Source organism: Mustela lutreola, chromosome 7, assembly GCF_030435805.1.
Source record: "Mustela lutreola isolate mMusLut2 chromosome 7, mMusLut2.pri, whole genome shotgun sequence".
NCBI classification, from domain to species: domain Eukaryota; kingdom Metazoa; phylum Chordata; class Mammalia; order Carnivora; family Mustelidae; genus Mustela; species Mustela lutreola.
Window position 1 is genome coordinate 26045830 of NC_081296.1, and position 18359 is coordinate 26064188.

General features: G+C 39.0%; 1 protein-coding gene across 3 annotated transcripts in view; it reads right to left on the reverse strand.

Annotated features, from left to right (window-relative positions):
* Positions 1–18359, reverse strand: part of TARS3 (threonyl-tRNA synthetase 3) — a 61254-nt gene that overhangs the window by 3081 nt on the left and 39814 nt on the right. The window contains exons 12-16 of one of the 3 annotated variants that reach the window (XR_009355331.1): positions 15087–15224; positions 10988–11065; positions 10803–10903; positions 3544–3648; positions 96–221 (exon numbers count right to left, since the gene is read on the reverse strand). Coding sequence is in view for 1 of the 3 variants with exons in the window: in XM_059180176.1 (XP_059036159.1) it covers positions 149–221; positions 3544–3648; positions 10803–10903; positions 10988–11065; positions 15087–15224 (495 nt within the window). In the remaining 2 variants the exon portion in view is untranslated. The remainder of the gene's footprint in view (positions 1–95; positions 222–3543; positions 3649–10802; positions 10904–10987; positions 11066–15086; positions 15225–18359) is intronic. The other 2 variants (XM_059180176.1, XR_009355332.1) reach the window with 2 other exon arrangements.

The following is an 18359-nucleotide window of genomic DNA, read 5'->3' on the forward strand; positions in this document are numbered from 1 at the left end:
AGATGTTACTCTCAATTATTGAAAATGCAGGTTGCTAATGTAATGTATTAGTTATGCAGTATTTTAAGGCACAAATAACATTCCAAGTCAATAACCTCCACAGACGACATGCTGAGATGAAGATGTACTTTCCTATCTCTGATTTTACCTGCAGTGCGTATTTTTCACAAGTTGGCCCCACAGGGATGACCATTACCTGACGAGGAGACAGCCAGAAAGGCCTGAAAAATATATAAGATCGTATTTTCAAAATCTAATGATGCTCAAGTATTATGTGATTTTAAAAAGTAACCAAATTTTTTTAAAAAGTAAGACTTCATAAGAGAGCAGACTCAGCAGCGTGGTATGGAAGTAAACCAAACCACATCGAGAGCTAAAAAGAAACAGGGGACACAAAAGGGGAAGCTGGGAATTATGGGAGGAAAGGGAAGGCGGAACAGGTTAGCCACTGGGAGGAAGGGCTAAACATCATGTATCACACCACCGGGCAATTATACCCCTGGGCACTTATCCCAGAGAAATGAAAACACGTTCACACAGACACCTTCCCACTAATGTTACAGAGGCTTTATTTATAATGGCCCCAAACTGGAAACACTCCAAATGTCCTTCAATGGACGAATGGTCAAACTGGTGCATCCACACCATGGAACACTATCGGCAGTGAAAAGGGACCAACCACTGAGACGTGAAACGAGTTGGTTGGAGCTCAAGGGAATGCCACCAAGTGATTAAAGCCAGTCACACACAGTTGCACACTGTATGATTCCATTTATGTCACCTTCTTGAAATGACAAAATTGTGGAGCTGGAGAACAGATGAGTGGCTGTCGGGGGATGCTGATGGGGGTGGGATAGGAGGTGCGTGACAATAAAAGGATAGCACGAGGAGTCCTCGTAAGCAACAGGACTGTCCTAGGTCTTAGCTGATGGTGGGTACGCAGTTATAGAACTCTGTAGAACTCAACACACACACAAGTGCCTGTGAGCTCATCAGACCTCAATAAGGTTGATGGATTGTATCAAAGTCAATTTCCCCATCATGATATTCATAGAGTTTCATAAGATGCTGCCACTGAGGACAACTGATGGAAGGGTATGCTGGACCTTTCTTGATGATTTCTTACCACTATATGTGAATTTACACTGATCTCAAAATGAAATAAAAAAAATAAAAAGATGGGAATTTGGGTATAAGCAGTGTTTAATGCGGGAAATATTTCTTCATCAGGACTTCGTTTGAAGTTGAAAAGAAATGCAGTGGGAACTACTATATGATGGCACCTTATGAATATTTATATATTTATTCTTAAATTACAAAAGCAAAATAACGCAAATGATTAAAGTAGTAATAGGAATACAGTGGCGAAAACATGGGAATACAATGGATAATGTGAAAAGTAAACATTTCCTTCTGAGCTCTGGCCTCACTCCATCTCCAGGGGAGCCACATTTTAACAACTGCTATTTTGAGCCCTTTGGGAGGCGTCGTCCACATCTCTGGCAGGTGTCTGAACTCTTGACGGATGACTTGCACAGCCAATGCGCCAAGTCTGCGCAATGAAGGACTGAGTGCACAGCACCACCTCCTTCTCCCCTCCATCTCCTGATCCCACTAGTTCTTTTTAGCCTTTGAGAACATTCACTGCCATGACTCTAGGGCAAGACCCCACCATCTCTTACCTACATTAAAGTAATTTAAAACAGAATCAACCATAAAGAAATGTCGATGTGTTAACTCATACTTAGGTAGCATGTGTGTTCATATTTGTACTTTTGGCTTACCTGTAACTTTAACAGCTTGGACACCGCATGATACCTAAGCAGGTTTCTCGAAGGTCACAAATAAAACTTCAGGGATGCACACAGACTCCAGCTACTCAGGACCTCTTAAAGACTCCCTGCTTGGGGAGTTTCCCACCTTGCAGTACCCGCTTAGACATTTGCCTTCCCAGCTGCCCTAGACAGGTTCGAGTCCAGGCACGTGATCTGGCATGTACAAGGCCGGTGCTTGGATTTGGGACAGAATAGTCCCTGGGGGGAGGGACTACATGGAGTCAGTTCTGGTGGGGGTGGTGCAGAGGGACCTGTGGCAGCAATGCGAGCAGGACATCCGGTGCCCAGAGCCAACGATGGGAGCTACAGGGACCATGCCCAGCAACAGCAGCACAGAACTCAATCAGAACTGAACCGCATGAGCAGATCTCAGTCAATTTCTTCAAAATGAGATGAGAGATGAAGATACCACGTGGGGTTGCTGGGTTGCAGCATTTCTACCTGCCATCGGATGCTGCTACGACAAGATGGATCACCTGCCACCTGGTGCCTTGACTGCCAGCAAGGCGAGCTGCCTCGGGGGCATAGTAATACTAGCAAATCTCAACGTCAGCTCGGTGCCTTACTTCTTTTGTTAAAAAAAATTACTTCCAGGGCCGGAAGCATTATTGTGTTTCTGTCAGTCAAGACTCAAGTAAGTATTTACATGGTGCTGTTGACAGAAGCATGGGAGGAAGGGGGAGCTAAGCAAATTCCAGAGTTGGTCCCTTCTCCAGCAAGGACAAGTCACTGGCACTTGCATGATGAGAAGGAACCAGAAAGCTGATGGTTCCCCGGGGTTATGGTTCCATAGAAGGGGTCAGTATTGATCACTACTGATGGCAGATTGAGGCCTTGGAAGAGGCATAGCCAGGTGGAACTTGGGGGGGTGGTTATGTTATTGATCCCGAATCCGCAAGTGGCCACTTTGTTCGTGAACCACGGAGCAGTCACTAGGGGAAGAATGGAGCTGATGGTAACCCTAGAATGGGTCCTCCTTTATTTGAATCTTTAAAAACAACCCACAGTAAGGGTTTGGTGTGGGTGACACCACCTTCAAGGGCATTCTGAGCAATGATCCACATTCTTCTCCCCCAAATCTACTTGTCATTTACTTTCCAATCTAATTACTTCTAGGTCAAAGCAGTCACCAGAGCCCAGGAATGGGTCTGGCCATTTTGCCTTCCAAGGGAAGAGGACTGTGAGATGCACTCAAATTTCTGCCCTCGGGGGTGTTTCCCTGCCACACTTCTTTCCTAAGTGGTACTGTAGCTGTCCTCATTGGGTTTGTGCCAAAGTATCATTCAGAGCCATTTCTGAACCAGGTTTAGGTGCTTTTCTCCCCATGTTGAATGGGGACCCCCAGGAGGTGAACAACACGGGCTGAAGGAGGGATGGCCATTCAGCAGGAGGTAGAAAGGTACCCCTAGGGTCACCAGACGCAACTAGATCTTTAAAGGGCTTGAAATAGGTGAAAAGATAACTTTTCAATTCTACCACATGCCCTGAAAGGTAAATGATACAGTCTTAGGCTACACTGCTTTTGTCTTCTTTGTTTTGGTTTCCTGACCTGGTAGATTCAACAAGAATTGACCACTTGCTGTTTGGATACTTGCTAATTACAACGCAGGAGCCACCAATTTTTTTTTTTTTTTTTTTGCAGTAATCCTATCTTGTTAGATATGATATTTCAAGATGATAGACAGTTTTTCTTTTCTGTATTACTTACCATTTCCCCGCATAGTTTTCTGACAGGATGGCTATCATTCTCTCCACTGACCCCAAAACGGCTCGATGAATGATCACGGGGTTCCTCTTGTCATCTCCATCCTTACTAAAAAATGAAAATTAAACATTTATGTATTCTCTTAAGATTCAGTAATAACTTTATCTTCTTGCCTTCTATTTAAAAGTTATTCTTCTGAACTAGGAAAAACAATTGATTCCTCATAAATCATCTTTAAGCATATAATGTGTCATGAATTAAAGATAATAATACGAACCAAACAAAAATGAAGTATATTATGTAGGAAAAGGCAAGGTAATATTAGAGCACTATTTCTACTATAAGTCTACTGATTATCTTTTATTCTAAACTACTGGCTACTCAGTTTAGTAATACTGACAGACAATCTTACAAATCATAATTTTTTCAAAATTAACTTTATTTTGAACAATGGCTTACTTCAACAGTAATATGTTGAACAATTGTCAAAAACTGAATAAAGAATATTGATTTGTTTCTAAATTCTCATTTTCTTGGGGCACCTGGGTGGTGTAGTCAGTTGAAGGATGGACTCTTAGTTTCCGCTCAGCCGATGATCTCAGGATCCGGGATGGAGCCCCAGGTCGGGCTCTGTGCTCAACAGGGAGCCTGCTTGAGATTCTCTCTCTCCCTGTCCCTTTCCTCCACCCCAACCCCATGCTCTCTCTGTCTCTAAAATGAATAAATCTTTAAAAAACAGATTTTGTTCTTATTTTCTCATAAACACTAGAGATGAATCATGGGATGAATCATTTTGTGAGTTATAAAGTCAGAAAATGAAATTTGAAAAAAAATTGCACTGCTATAATTAGTTAAGTTGAATGTCAATTTACATGTTCAATGATTGCTTATATTTCTTTTTTTAAAAAAGATTTTATTTATTTATTTGAGCGGCAGAGATCACAAGTAGACAGAGAGGCAGGTAGAGAGAGAGGAGGAAGCAGGCTCCCTGCTGAGCAGAGAGCCCGATGCGGGACTCAATCCCAGGACCCTGAGATCATGACCTGAGCCAAAGGCAGAGGCTTTAACCCACTGAGCCAGCCAGGTGCCCCAATTGCTTATATTTCTTTTACTTCAGTTGCCTACTGTGTCCCTTGTCCATTGTCTAGTGGGAGTGGGGGGCGATGATTTTTAAACATATATGTGCAAAAGTGTCTATATATAGTATTATATATATATAGTAAACATATATATACAGTATATATATACAGTATTTATATACATAAACAAATATCTAAAGATACATTAAGGAAATTAACTTCTTTTCTAATGTGGGAATTTGAAAATACTTCTTCCAAGCACATTTATTTACTTGTCCTTTGCCTGTTTTTATACTATCTTTTCTATCATGAGTTTTTAATTTGGGGCAAGTCAAAGCTGTCTTTCTTTCTCTCTTTTTAATTTTTTTTAGATATTTATTTATTTGTTTGTTTGTTTGAGAGAGAGAGAGACAGCGAGAGAGAATATGAGTGGAGGGGAGGGACAAAGGGAGTGGGAGAAGCAGATTTTCCACCTAACAGGGAGCCCTGAGATCATGATCTGAGCTGAAGGCAGATGCTTAACTCACTGAGCCATCCAGATACCCAAAGTTGTCTTTTCCTTTATGAACTTTAACAGTAACATTATGTAAAGAAAGAAACTTCTCCAACATAACAGAAATATTCACTACATTTTCTTCTCCTACTCTGATGGATTTTTTAAAAATTCCAGTGTAGTTAACATACGGTGTTATATTAGTTTCAGGTGTACAATACAGTGATTCAGTAATTCCATATATTAACCAGTGCTCATCATGACATGTGACTCTTAATCCCCTTTATCCCCTTAATCCCCTACCCACTACCCCTCTGGTAACCATCTATTCTCCAATAATCGAGAGTCTGTTTTTTGTTTATCTCTTTTTCTTCCTTTGTTCATTTTTGTTTCCATGTATGAATGATATCATATGGTATTTGTCTTTCTCTGACTGGCTTATTTGCTTGGCATTATACGCTCTGGCTCTACCCATGTTGTTGCAAATGGCAAGATCTCATTCTTTTTCATGGCTGAGTAAAAATGGATGCATTCCTGGAAACATATAAACTTCCAAAACTGAATCAGGAAGAAATCGATAACCTGAATAGACCAATATCTAGTAATGAGATTGAAGCAGTGATCAAAAACCTCCCAAAAAACAAAAGCCAAGGACCTGATGGATTCCCTGGGGAATTCTACCAAACATTTGAAGAAGAAATAATACCTATTCTCCTGAAGCTGTTTCAAAAAATAGAAACAGAAAGCAAGCTTCCAGAAAGCTTCTTTTTATGAAGACAGTATTACCCTGATCCCCAAACCAGGTAAAGACCCCATCAGAATAGAAGGAGAGATAAAAAGTTTCACAAACAAGAACGGAAGGAGTTCATGACCACTAAACCAGCCCTACAAAAAATAGTAAAGGGGATTCTTTGAGAGACCAAAAGTGATAGTATAAACGTGGGAAACACGAAAGCAGTAAAATGAGTATTTCTGTAAAACAACAAAAAAAAAAAATCAAAGAATTCAGAAAATAAGGTTATGTCTAAAACAGGTGCCTAAAACATGGGGAGGAGAGGAGAAAAGAATGGGTTCAAACTTAAACGACCATCAACTTAATATAGACTGCTATATGCAGAGGAGGTTATATGCAAACCTAATAGTAATCATATATCAAAACCAGTAAATAAACATGTAAAGAATAAGACAAAGTAATCCAAATATATCACTAAACAAAATCAGCAAAACATGAAAGACAGAAAGGATCAGTGAAAATCTCCAGAAACAACCACAAAACAAATAATAAAATGGCAATAAATACATATCTATCAATAATTACTTTGAATGTAGATGGACGATATGCTCCAATCAAAAGACACAGGGTGTCCTAATGGATTAAAAAAAAATAACCATCAAACACTGCCTACAAGAGTCTCAGTTTAGACCTAAAAACATCTGCAGATTGAAAGTGAGAGTATGAAGAAACATTTATCATGCAAATAGATGTTAAAAGAAAGCCAGTGTAACAATACTTACACTGGACAAACTAAACTTTAAAACAAGACTGTAACAAGAGGCAAAGGACACTGTATAATCATAAAGGGGACAATCCAACAAGAAGATATACCAACTGTAAATAGTTATGCACCCAATATAGGAGCATCCAAATATGTAAAATAATTAGCAACAAAAATAAAGGAACTCATTGATAATAACACAATAATATTATGGAACTTTAACACCCCACTCACATCAATGGATGGATCATCTAAACAGAACAAGAAACAATGGCTTTGAGTGACACACAGAAGCAAATGAACTTAACAGATATATTCAGAACATTATGTCCTAAGACAGCAGAATACATATTATTTTCAAGTGCACATGTAACATTCTCCAGAATAGATCAAATATTAGGTCACAAAATAGACCTCAACAAATTTAAAAAGATCAAAATCATACCATGCACTTTCTGACCACAATGCTGTGAAAACAGAACTCAGCCACAAGAAAAAGTCTGGAAAGACCATAAATACATGCAAGTTGAATAACATGGTACTAAAAAAATGAATGGGCCAACAAGAAAAGAAAAGAAGAAATTGAAAAATACATTGAAACAAATGAAAATGAAAACATAAGTGTCCAAAATCTTTGGGATGCAGTGAAGTGGTCATAAGAGGGGAGTTTATAGCAATACAGGACTACATTAAGAAGCAAGAAAAATCTCAAATGAATAACCTAACCCTACACTTAATAGAGCTGGAAAAAAAGAACAACAAATGAAACCTAACACCAGCAGAAGGAAATAATAAAGATTAGAGCAGAAATAAATGATATAGAAACTAAAACAATAGAACAGATCAATGAAACTAAGAACTGATTTTTTAAAAAATTAATAAAATTAATAAACCTCTGGTTATAAGAAAAGAAAGAGAAAGAAAAAAAAAAAGAAAAGAGAAAGGACCTAAATAAATAAAATCACAAGTGAGAGAGGAGAAATATCAACCAATACCACAGAAATATAACTAATTATAAGAGAACATTATGAAAAACTATATGCCAACAAATTGGACAACCTAGAAGAAATGAATACATTTCTAGAAACATGTGAATCACCAAAACTAAAACAGGAAGAAATAGAAAACTTGAACAAACTGATAACCAGCAAAGAAATGGAATCAGTCATGAAAAACTCCGAACAAACAAAAGTCCAGTACTAGACTGGTAAATTCCACCAAGCATTTAAAGAAGAGTTAACACCTATTCTTCTCAAACTATTCCTCAAAAAAATAAAAGGAAGGAAAAATTCCAAATTCACTCCATGAAGCCAGCATAACTCTGATAACAAAATCAGATAAAGATACCACCAAAAAAAAAGAAAAAAAGAGAGAGAGAGAGAGAGAACTATAGGTTAATATCTCTGGTGAACATAGACGCAAAAATCCTCAATAAAATATTCGCAAACTGAATCCAACAATGTGTTAAAAAATAATTGTTCACCACAATCAAGTGAGATTTATTCCTGAGTTGCAAGGGTGGTTCAATATTCACAAATCAATCAACATGATATATCACATTAATGAAAGGAATATGAACCATGTGATTATTTCAATAGATGCAGAAAAAGCACTTTACAAAGTAAAATACCCATTCATGATAAAAAAAAAAAAAAACAACCCTGTCAATAAAGTAGATTTAGAGAAACATCATAAAGGCTATATTTGAAAAATCCATGGCTAATATCATCCTTAATGGGAAAAAACTGAGAGCTTTTCCTCCACAGTCGGGAACAAGACAGGGATGTCCACTCTCACCACTTTTATTCAACATAGTACTGCAAGTCCTAGCTTCAGCAATCAGATGACAAAAAGAAATATAAGGCGTTCAAATTAGCAAGGAAGAAGTAAAACTTTCACAATTTACAGATGACATGATACTCTGTGTAGAAAACCCCAAAGAATCCACCAAAAAACTGCTAAAACTGATACATGAATTGAGCAAATCCGTGTGATATAAAATCAATGTACAGAAATCTGTTGCATTTCTATACACTAATAATAAAACAAGAGAAAATTAAGGAATCAATCCCATTTACAACTATACCAAAAACAATAAGATACCCAAGAATGAACCTGCCCAAAGAGATGAAAGACCTGTACTCTGAAAACTATAAAACACTGATTGAAGAAGTTGAAGGTGACACAAAGAAATGGAAAGACATTCCATGCTCATGGATTGGAAGAACAAATATTGTTAAAATGTCCATACTACCCAAAGCAATCTGCACATGTAATGCAACCCCTACCAAAATACCAACAGCATTCTTCAGAGCTAGAACAAACAATCCTAAATTTGTATGGAATCCAAATAGCCAAAGCAATCTTGAAAAAGAAAAAAAGGTAGAGGCACCACAATTCTGGACTTCAAGTTATATTACAAAGCTGTAGTAATCAAAACAGTATGATATTGGAACAAAAACAGATAGATCAATAGAAAAGAACTGAAAACCCTGAAACGAATCTACAATTACATGGTCAATTAATGTTCAACAAAGCAGGAAATAACATCCAATGGGGAAAAGATAGTCTCTTCAACAACCAGTGTTGGGAAAACTGGACAGCTATATGCAAAAAACAAAAACTGGACTACTTCCTTACACCAAATAAATTCAAAATGGATTAAAGACCTAAATGTCAGACCCAAAACCATAAAAATCCCAGAAGAGGACACAGGCAATAACTTCTTTGACAATAACCATAGCAACTTCTTTCTAGAAATGTCTTCTGAAGCAAGGGAAATAAAATAAAAAATAAACTATTGGGCAAAATCAAAATAAAGAGCTTCTGACAATGAAGGAAACAATACTAAATCGTAGCCTTCTGAATGGGAGAAGATATTTGCAAATGATGTATCTAATAAAGGGTTAGTCTCCAAAATACATAAAGAATTTTCATACAAATCAACACACAAAAAAACCAAGTAATCCAATTTTAAAAATGGGCAGAAGACATGAATCATCATTTTTCCAAAGAAGGCATCCAGATGGCCAACAGACACGTGAAAAGATGCTCAATATCACTCACCTTCAAGGAGATGCAAATCAAAACTACAATGAAATCAAATGCAAATCAAAACTACATCGTACCTGTCAGAATGGCTTAATCAACAACACAAGAAACAACAGGTAATGGAGAGCATATGGAGAAAGGGGAACTGTTGGTGGGAATACGAACTGGTACAGCTGCTATGGAAAACAGTATGGGGGTTCCTCAAAAAGTTAAAAATAGAACTACCCTATGATCCAGCAATTGCACTACTAGGTATTTATCCAAAGAATACAAAAATACTAATTCAAAAGGCTACATGCACCCTGATGTTTACAGCAGCATTATCTACAATAGCCAAACTAGGCAAACAGCCAAAGAGTGCATCGATCAATGAATGGATACAGAGGAAGTAGGAAGGGGTGTTTGGGTGGCTCAGTTTGTTAAATGTCTGCCTTCAGCTCAGGTCATGATCCTGGGGTCCTGGAATCAAGCCTGGTGTCAGGCTCCTTGCTCAGTGGGGAGTCTGCTTCTCCCTCTGCCTCTGCCCCTGCTTGTGCTCCCTCTCTCTGTCTCTCTCAAATAAATAAAAAAATTTTTAAAAGAAGTGATATATATATATACAATGGAATATTATTCGTCCACAAAAAAGGAATGAAACCGTGCCATTTGCAACAACATGAATGGAGATAGAGAGTATTATGCTAAGCGAAATAAGTCAGAGACAGACATTCATACATGGAATTACAGAAACAAAACAAACAAGCAAAGGGGTGGGGGGGAGAAAGAGAGACAAATTAAGAAACAGACAAATCAAGAAACAGTAGAGAACAAACTGATGGTTACCAGAAGGGACAGGGTAGGGGGATGGGTGAAGTAGGTGATGGGGATTAAGGAGTGCACTGTTGTTGCTGAGCTGTTTTGTATGAAAGTTTGAGTCACTAACTTGTACCCCCTGAAACTGGCATTACACTGTACGTGAACTAACTGGAATTCAAATAAAATCTCAAGAAAATAGTATGTATAAAAAATATATGAGTATATCACACATATAGTACTAGATATTTACTGGTCTATGTATTGATGTTTATTTTTGCATTGCTAATGCTCAAATGACAAATGATTGTCATATTAGTACTATATTACTTGTCATATTCAATTACTCACCTAACATATGTAAGATTAAATCTAATAGGTAGTTGGAAGTCCAGCTGAATTGTGGCACATTGATGATATCTGCCAATAGCATCCTTGATTTTTATATCAATCTGTAAATTAAATGATGTTTGCTTAAAGACAGCTTTCATTTTTCCTTTAAATTTTACTCTTTTTGAGGCATACAATCTACTTACTTTAGGGCCATAAAATGCTCCATCTCCTGGGTTCATCTTCCATGGCTTTCCAAATTCCACCAAGCTGTTCTGTAGTTGCTATTTTTTTTTTTTTAAGAAGAGAACATTTAAAACTTATACGTCATTGTACTCTCTATTTTTTGCCACATAACTCAAAAAAGTAAGTTATTACAAATCTTAATTATATTCTATTTTAGCTTAACATTTACTTGTTGGGTGTGTTTTATATCCAATAAGTTACTGAGCAGGGACTACATAATGATGATTAAGATAGTACTTGCTCTCATACACACTGTAACTGGAAAAATTAAAAGACAATGTACTAAGCTGTTACACTTGTTCCAGACAAGTGTTGAGGGAAACCAATGCAGGCCCCCTCTGCCTACACACTTCCCAGCTCTTCATAGGTGAGGCCTCCACTCATTAAAAGGCATGAAGACTTTGATCCTTCTCCTTTATCCACTGTGTGTCCTCCCTTCCATCTGTGTTTAGGTAGGCAAGAAAGCCAAGGGGAAGGGCCCTGCCACTGTCTCTTGCTTTTCCATACCTCTGTACATGTAGCTGGGGAGAGGCATCCTTTATGTTTTATAGCGGGTAGGAACAGGAGGCCCACTTTGATCTTCAGCCTAAGCCACATAAATTCTTTAACGATAGCCTATAGCGAAAACCCTCAGAACTGATGGTGTTTGGGTATAAGTATTAATGTAAGTGTCTTTGAGTCTTTTGGCTATTTCCTATGGACATAGCTTCCCTGGGAAGCATCTGGGCATTCCTAAGTCCCTGGCCAGAATACTGCCAAACCAGTATCCAAAGTCTTGTCATCACCTCAATCTATCTGTGCCCATGAAGGGGTTGACATTTGGTAGTAGACTGCTGACAGGGAAGTCAAAGCAGTGGTGGTGCCTGGGGGCTGAAGCCAGAGTCATCAAGAAAGCTGACTTGTGGCGTCCTGGCAGGCTTCTCCAGGATCTCAGTTAGAGTGCTGGTCTTGGCTGAGATCCCAGGAGGCTCCCTCATGGGCCTGATACTACTAGAATAGCTTGCATTCTACCTAGGACTGGAGAAGTCCACCATCAAAGATTCACTTCACAGGCTGGGAGGCTAGCCTCTGCCTTATGCTGCTTCTGCATACCGGGATATATTCCCAGAGAAAATGAGGCTGTGCTGGAGAAGGCAACTAAGTGATGGGGAGAATTTAGAAGTCTCCCAGGGAATTAAAAAGCCAAAGAAGGGCCAGTTTTAGGGGGAAAGCATAAAGTAAAGGGCACTGATCCTCACTGGGCCTCTGAGGACACAGTAATCACACGGCCTGATAGGAACAGCCAAGGCTAAGAAAGCCTTTGGTTTATGCAAGATACGGGAGACTGAACCACTGTAATTAACATCTGTGGATACTGCCTGCACCCTAGTAGAGGAGAAATCAATATCTCCTTTTCTCCTCTTCTGGCTGGATATCCTTTCCCAGGTAAACCAAGTCTTTGGCTTCCAATATCACGTTGTGGTACATGCTGGGCTTTAAACGTATCAATTTGCTTGAAATTTTGTGGGTGTGGGCTTGGAATGTTCTTAGAGAGCTTAATGACTCACTGGAATGCTGGAAAAGTAAGATGTGGGAGAGATTTGGAGAGGGGTTATTCCAACTCCAAGCAGCAGGTGGATTTACATAGATTCCAGGGGCAGAGGCCAGATCAGGTCTGCTGAAGCAGCAGCCCAAGATCCCCTTCACATTTCTGTGAGAGGGGACCCTATAGCCGAGTTTAGGTTAAATTAAAAAATTGGAGAGCTGGAACATTAAACTATATCTTGTGGATTTTAATTTTCACACAAAAAAAGTGGCTTTTCTTCAGGTCACAGATTTCTTGATGAAACTTACTAGGAAACAGGACTCATGTCATTCAAATCTAGGGAATTTTTTGCTCCTGACATTCTGGTTATTTGGACAAGCTATCATCTGATGGTTACACTGCACAGCTCTCTAGTGAGTTCTGCTGGGTTCCATAACTACACACAATCTGAGATAAGAAATAAGATAACAGTGATTTGATGACCCAGGAACAATGTGGCCTTGGGGCTGACTTAACTACTATCTCTTTCAAACCATTTGAGACATCTGAAGATAAAAAAAAATTTTTTTTTTTTTTAATGTGTGTGTGTGTGTGATCTCACTGATTCCCAGATCAGAGGTAGATAATATGGGAGAAATTCCCCAGAGTAGAAGGATTCCCATCTCCTGAGGGAACAATCAGTGAATTAAAAGAGAGCAAAAAGATTGTGAGACAGCCCAGCCCATTCTCCCCGTGCCAGGCCCACAACTGGTCCACTCACTTTTTTGGCCCCCTGCATTCCATGTATGGAGTGATAATAATGATGATAATACTACTACTATTAATAATAACAACACACATTAGGAAGTGGAGATGCAACGTGGAGGTTTGGGGGGTAGGAAAAGAAAAAATGAAAGAAGATGGGATCGGGTGGGAGACAATCCATAAAAGACTCAATCTCACAAAACAGGCTGAGGGTTGCTGGGGGGAGGGGGATTGGGAGAGGGTGGTAGGGTTATGGACATTGGGGAGGGTATGTGTTATGGTGAGTGCTGTGAAGTGTGTAAACCTGGTGATTCACAGACTTGTACCCCTGGGGATAAAAATACATTATAAATTTATTTAAAAATTTAAAAATTAATAAAAAAATAACAAAAAATAATAATAATAACAATACATAGGGACGCCTGGGTGGCTCAGTTGGTTAAGCAGATGCCTTCGGCTCAGGTCATGATCCCGGCGTCCTGGGATCGAGTCCCACATCGGGCTCCTTGCTCCACGGGGAGCCTGCTTCTCCCTCTGACTCTGCCTGCCACTCTGTCTGCCTGTGCTCGCTCTCGCTCTCTCTCTCTCTGACTAAATAAATTTAAAAAAAAATCTTAAAAAAAATAAATAATAACAATACATAACAGTTCCTTAACACTTACATGTGCCTGGCACTATGACAAATTCCTCACATAAATTATTCCACTTAAGCCCGCAAGAACCTTATGCAGTAGGTGTTATCACCACCATCTTCATCATCACCTTTTCAGACCTAAATGCTTCTTCTATAATTCACTCATGGAGCTAAGCTTTGAAACTAGGCAAAAGATGTTCCAGAGTCAAGCTCTGTGCCCTCTTTTGCTCTTCCTACTTCCATATGGCTGGCAGCAGAACACTATCTAGGCTGACTTTCTTCCTCCATGCAACAGATCTGGAAGAAGGTGCCTTTAGGATGGGCATGGGACAGAGGGGAGGAGAAGGCCCTAATTAGATCTCAAGCTGAAACTGCTTCTACCCAGTCTCTGCCTGCCTCGGTACCTAACAGAAAACTGTCACACTCTCAATACAGTATTCCTCTGATTCTTAAGTCCTTAAAAGATCTGTGTGATCAGCATCCACCAGTATTCCATGAAGAGGTGGACTAACAGGCAGGTCAGGGTTTAGGCACTCCTGTGGTGTCTGGCCATACCATCCTCATTTCAAATAAAGACTGATGCAGGAAATGTACTGTATTCTTTTTGCATTTAGTAAGAAGAAAAGAGAGAGAGAGAGGGAGAGAGAGAAAGAAGCATGATGAGCTCCTTAATCTTGGTTTTCCAAAGCTGAGATGTGACAGGCGAGTCTCTGTGTCTAGAGAGAAGATGGCACCAGAGGCTGTGACTATGGAGGGGATTCAAGCATCGGTGTGTGCATCTATATCTATGAGACACACTAAGACGGCTCAATAGGCAACAGGTTAAAACAAGCTGCACACACACCAAGAGTGCCTGCAAATTAGAGGATTCCTTTAAAACTTAGGAAAAAAAGTGGTTGTTAGTGACTGGCACTGGAAGAGTACAAACAAAGACCTGATATAAACCTTATACTATTTGAAACAAATGTGTTGTTATTATCACTATTAGGAATAAAACTGGACAGCCACATTCTACAATCTGTATATTTACCCCGTAACTTCCAATTTAAACATTTCTATTTCAAAGCATGACATCTGCCTCACGCAAGGTAACTGCGGTCACTCCGGTGGTTTCCATGCTCCCAGAAAGGAAGGTGTGCACTTTGTCTCCCCCTACCTTTTCAGCTTCGTCCCATATCTCAACCTCGCCTAGGAAGTTTTCAGGCCTTGTTGACAAATTTAATTGAAAGGAGAAGCCAAATGTTGAATAAACAGATTGCAAAAACTGCAAACAGCCATTTATTTCTTCTTCAATCTGAAATGAGAGCAAACAAAATATTCTAGAGTTAACACCAAATTAAATTAAATTTAAAAATAAAGCATGTTTTTACAGTATAGTTGGTGACACTGTTTTGGTTGTTCTTCTACTCCTTAACCAAATATTCAGGGAATGCCCACCATATGTCAGGTGTGAGCAGGCTACAAGCAGCTCCCAGTCCAGTGTTGGGGCGGGGGCAGGAGGGAGACAGAAAAACAGGCAAGGCGACCTCACCATGAGCAGTGCCACACAATAGGGGGAAGGGCCGCTGTCCAGAGGAAGTGATAGCCAAACTGCAGCCAGAGGGCAAGTTAAGAGTTCTCAATGGAAAGCTAGGGCACAGTTTTTGGAGCAGAGGAAATACTAAGAGTAAGGACCCAGAGGACAGAGGAGCAGGCTACAACCAGGGAGCCACTGGAAGCTGCCATGGGACTGAGCTGTGTATGACAGGAAAGAGGGCACAGAAGGGTGGTAAGTGATCAGGCTAGAGGCAGGCAGGGGCCAGAGAAAATTAAGGATTTATGGAACATAAATGAGGTCCCAGAGAGTGCAGCGGGATCAGAGGTAGGGCCCATGGGGGTGGGGAGAAAGGAGGCATGTTTAAATGCAAACAGAATAGGGCCAACAAAACTAGAGCCCTTTAGGAAGGGGCGGGGGGCACAGGCAAGGATCTGCATTCTGTCACTACGGACCAGTTTGACTTTTTCAGAGTTTTCATCTGTGAAATCACGCAGCACATGCTCTAGTTGTGGCTGGCTTTCTTCACTCAGCATAATTATTTTTGAGATAAACCCATGTTATGTGTATCCATAGATCATTCCTCTCTATGGCTGAGTAGTTTTCCATTGGTACATGTACCACAGTTACTTTTTACATCCATCTATTACTGGGCATTAGGGTTGTTTCTATAGTTCAGCTATTTTTTTTTTTTTTAGATTTTATTTTTTTTATTTGACAGACAGAGATCACAAGTAGACTGAGAGGCAGGAGGAAGCAGGCTCCCCACTGAGCAGAGAGCCCGATGTGGGGCTCGATCCCAGGACCCTGAGATCATGACCTGAGCCGAAGGCAGAGGCTTTAACCCACTGAGCCACCCAGGCGCCCCAATAGTTCAGCTATTTTGAATAAAGCTGCAATGAACTTTTTTGTTCAAGTATTTGCATGGACGTGGGCTTTCTTTTTCTCTTGGGGGGAAAAAAGGAGTAAGATGGCTGGGTCATATGGTAGGTGTGTGTTTAAGTTTTTAAGAAAATGACCAAATGTTGTTGAATTTTATATTCCCACCAATGGGCCTGTCATACAGTAGATTACATTGACAGATTTTCTGACACTGAATCAGCCTCACATCCCTGAAGGCAAAACCTAAGTGTTAATGATGTGTAATTATTTTAATCTATTGTGGAATTCTATTTGTTAATAGTATATTAAGGACTTTTGCATTTGTATTCATGTGGGATGCTGATCTGTGGTTCTGTCTGGTTTTAGTATCAGTTAATACTAGCTTCATAAAATGAACTAGGAAGTATTCTCTCCTATTTCAGAACAGGGTGTATAGACTTGGTACTAATTCTTCTTTAAATGTTCAATAGAATTCTCTAGTGAAAAAAAACCTGAGCCTGGAGATTCCATTTTGGGGGAATTTTTAAATGACAAATTCTATTTCCTTAATAGTGATGGGGTTTTTCAAATGATTTATTTCCTATCAGGTGATTTGTGGTAGTTTGTGCTTTTCAAGGAATTAGTACATTTCAATTAAGTTATCAAACTAATTTATGTATAGTAAACTTATTTTTTTGAGATTTTATTTATTTGACAGAGAGTGACAGAGAGAGAGGGAACACAAGCAGGGGAGTAGGAGAGGGAGAAGCAGGCTTCCCATTGAGCAGGGAGCCCAATGCAAGGCTTGATCCTAGGACCCTGGGATTGTGACCTGAGCTGAAAGCAGACGCCTAACAACTGAGCAGGTGACCTACTCAGTTAACAACCCAGGTGACCTGTACAGTTGTTTATTATAGTGATTTATTACGTTTTTGGTGTCTTCAAGGTCTTTAGTGATATCCCCTATTGATTCCTGATATTGGTAATTTATGTCTTCCCAACTTTGTTCTTTGTTAGTCTTGAAGGAAGTTTACCAATTTCTAAATCTTTTTAAGGAAACAGTTTTTTGTCTCATTATTTTTTTCCATTGCTTTTCTGTCTTCAGTTTCATTGATTTCTGCTCTGGTCTTTAACCCAGCCTTCCTTGTTATTTTGGGTTTATTTTGCCCTTCTTTTTTTCTAGGTCTTGAGATGAGAGCCTAGATATTGATTTGAGACTTTTCTGCTTTTATAATATATGCATTTAGTGCTATCTCTTTACTTTTTAGCACTGCTTTTGCTGTGCTCCATACATTTTAATATATTTCCATTTTAATTGTTTATTTTAACCATCTACATTTAAAATGTTAGGATTTAAGTTTGTCTTTTGTGTTGTTTTTATTGTTTCCTTCTTGTATGGTCTTATTATTCATTTCTGTTTTCTTTTTCCTGCTTTTCCTTGACTTAATGTTATATTTTTTAGAATTCCATTTTGTCTATTTTTAAGCATATATCTGTGTATCTTTTTTAAGTGGTTTTTCTAGGTATTACATAACAGCCTACTGACGTCATCATTTTGCCAATTCGAGTATAGGAACCTTACCTCCTTTACTCCACGTATAGTATAATTTCCTTACACATTTCCTCTTACATATGGTCAGAACCATATCAGTGTTATAATTTTTGCTTCAACCATCAAGCATAATTCAGAAAACTCAAAAGGAAAATGAAATTATGTTGTACTTTTAGGATTTTTCTTTCTTCCTTCTTGATGTTCCAAGACTCCTTTTTTAATCACTTCCTTTCTGTTTAGAGAACTTCCAATAGCCATTATTTTAAGATAGGCTTGATGTCTTGATTTCCCTTTCATTTCTGAAGGGTATTTTTTCTGTATATAGAATTCTGGATTGATAGCTCTTTCAGCATTTGAAAAGTGTTGTTCACTTCCTTCTGACATCCGTGGCTTTTGGTGAGAAATCTGCTCTTGTGTAAAAACAAAACAAAACAAACAAAAACTTTTCTTAAAGATAATGTCAATTTCTTCTCACTGCTTTC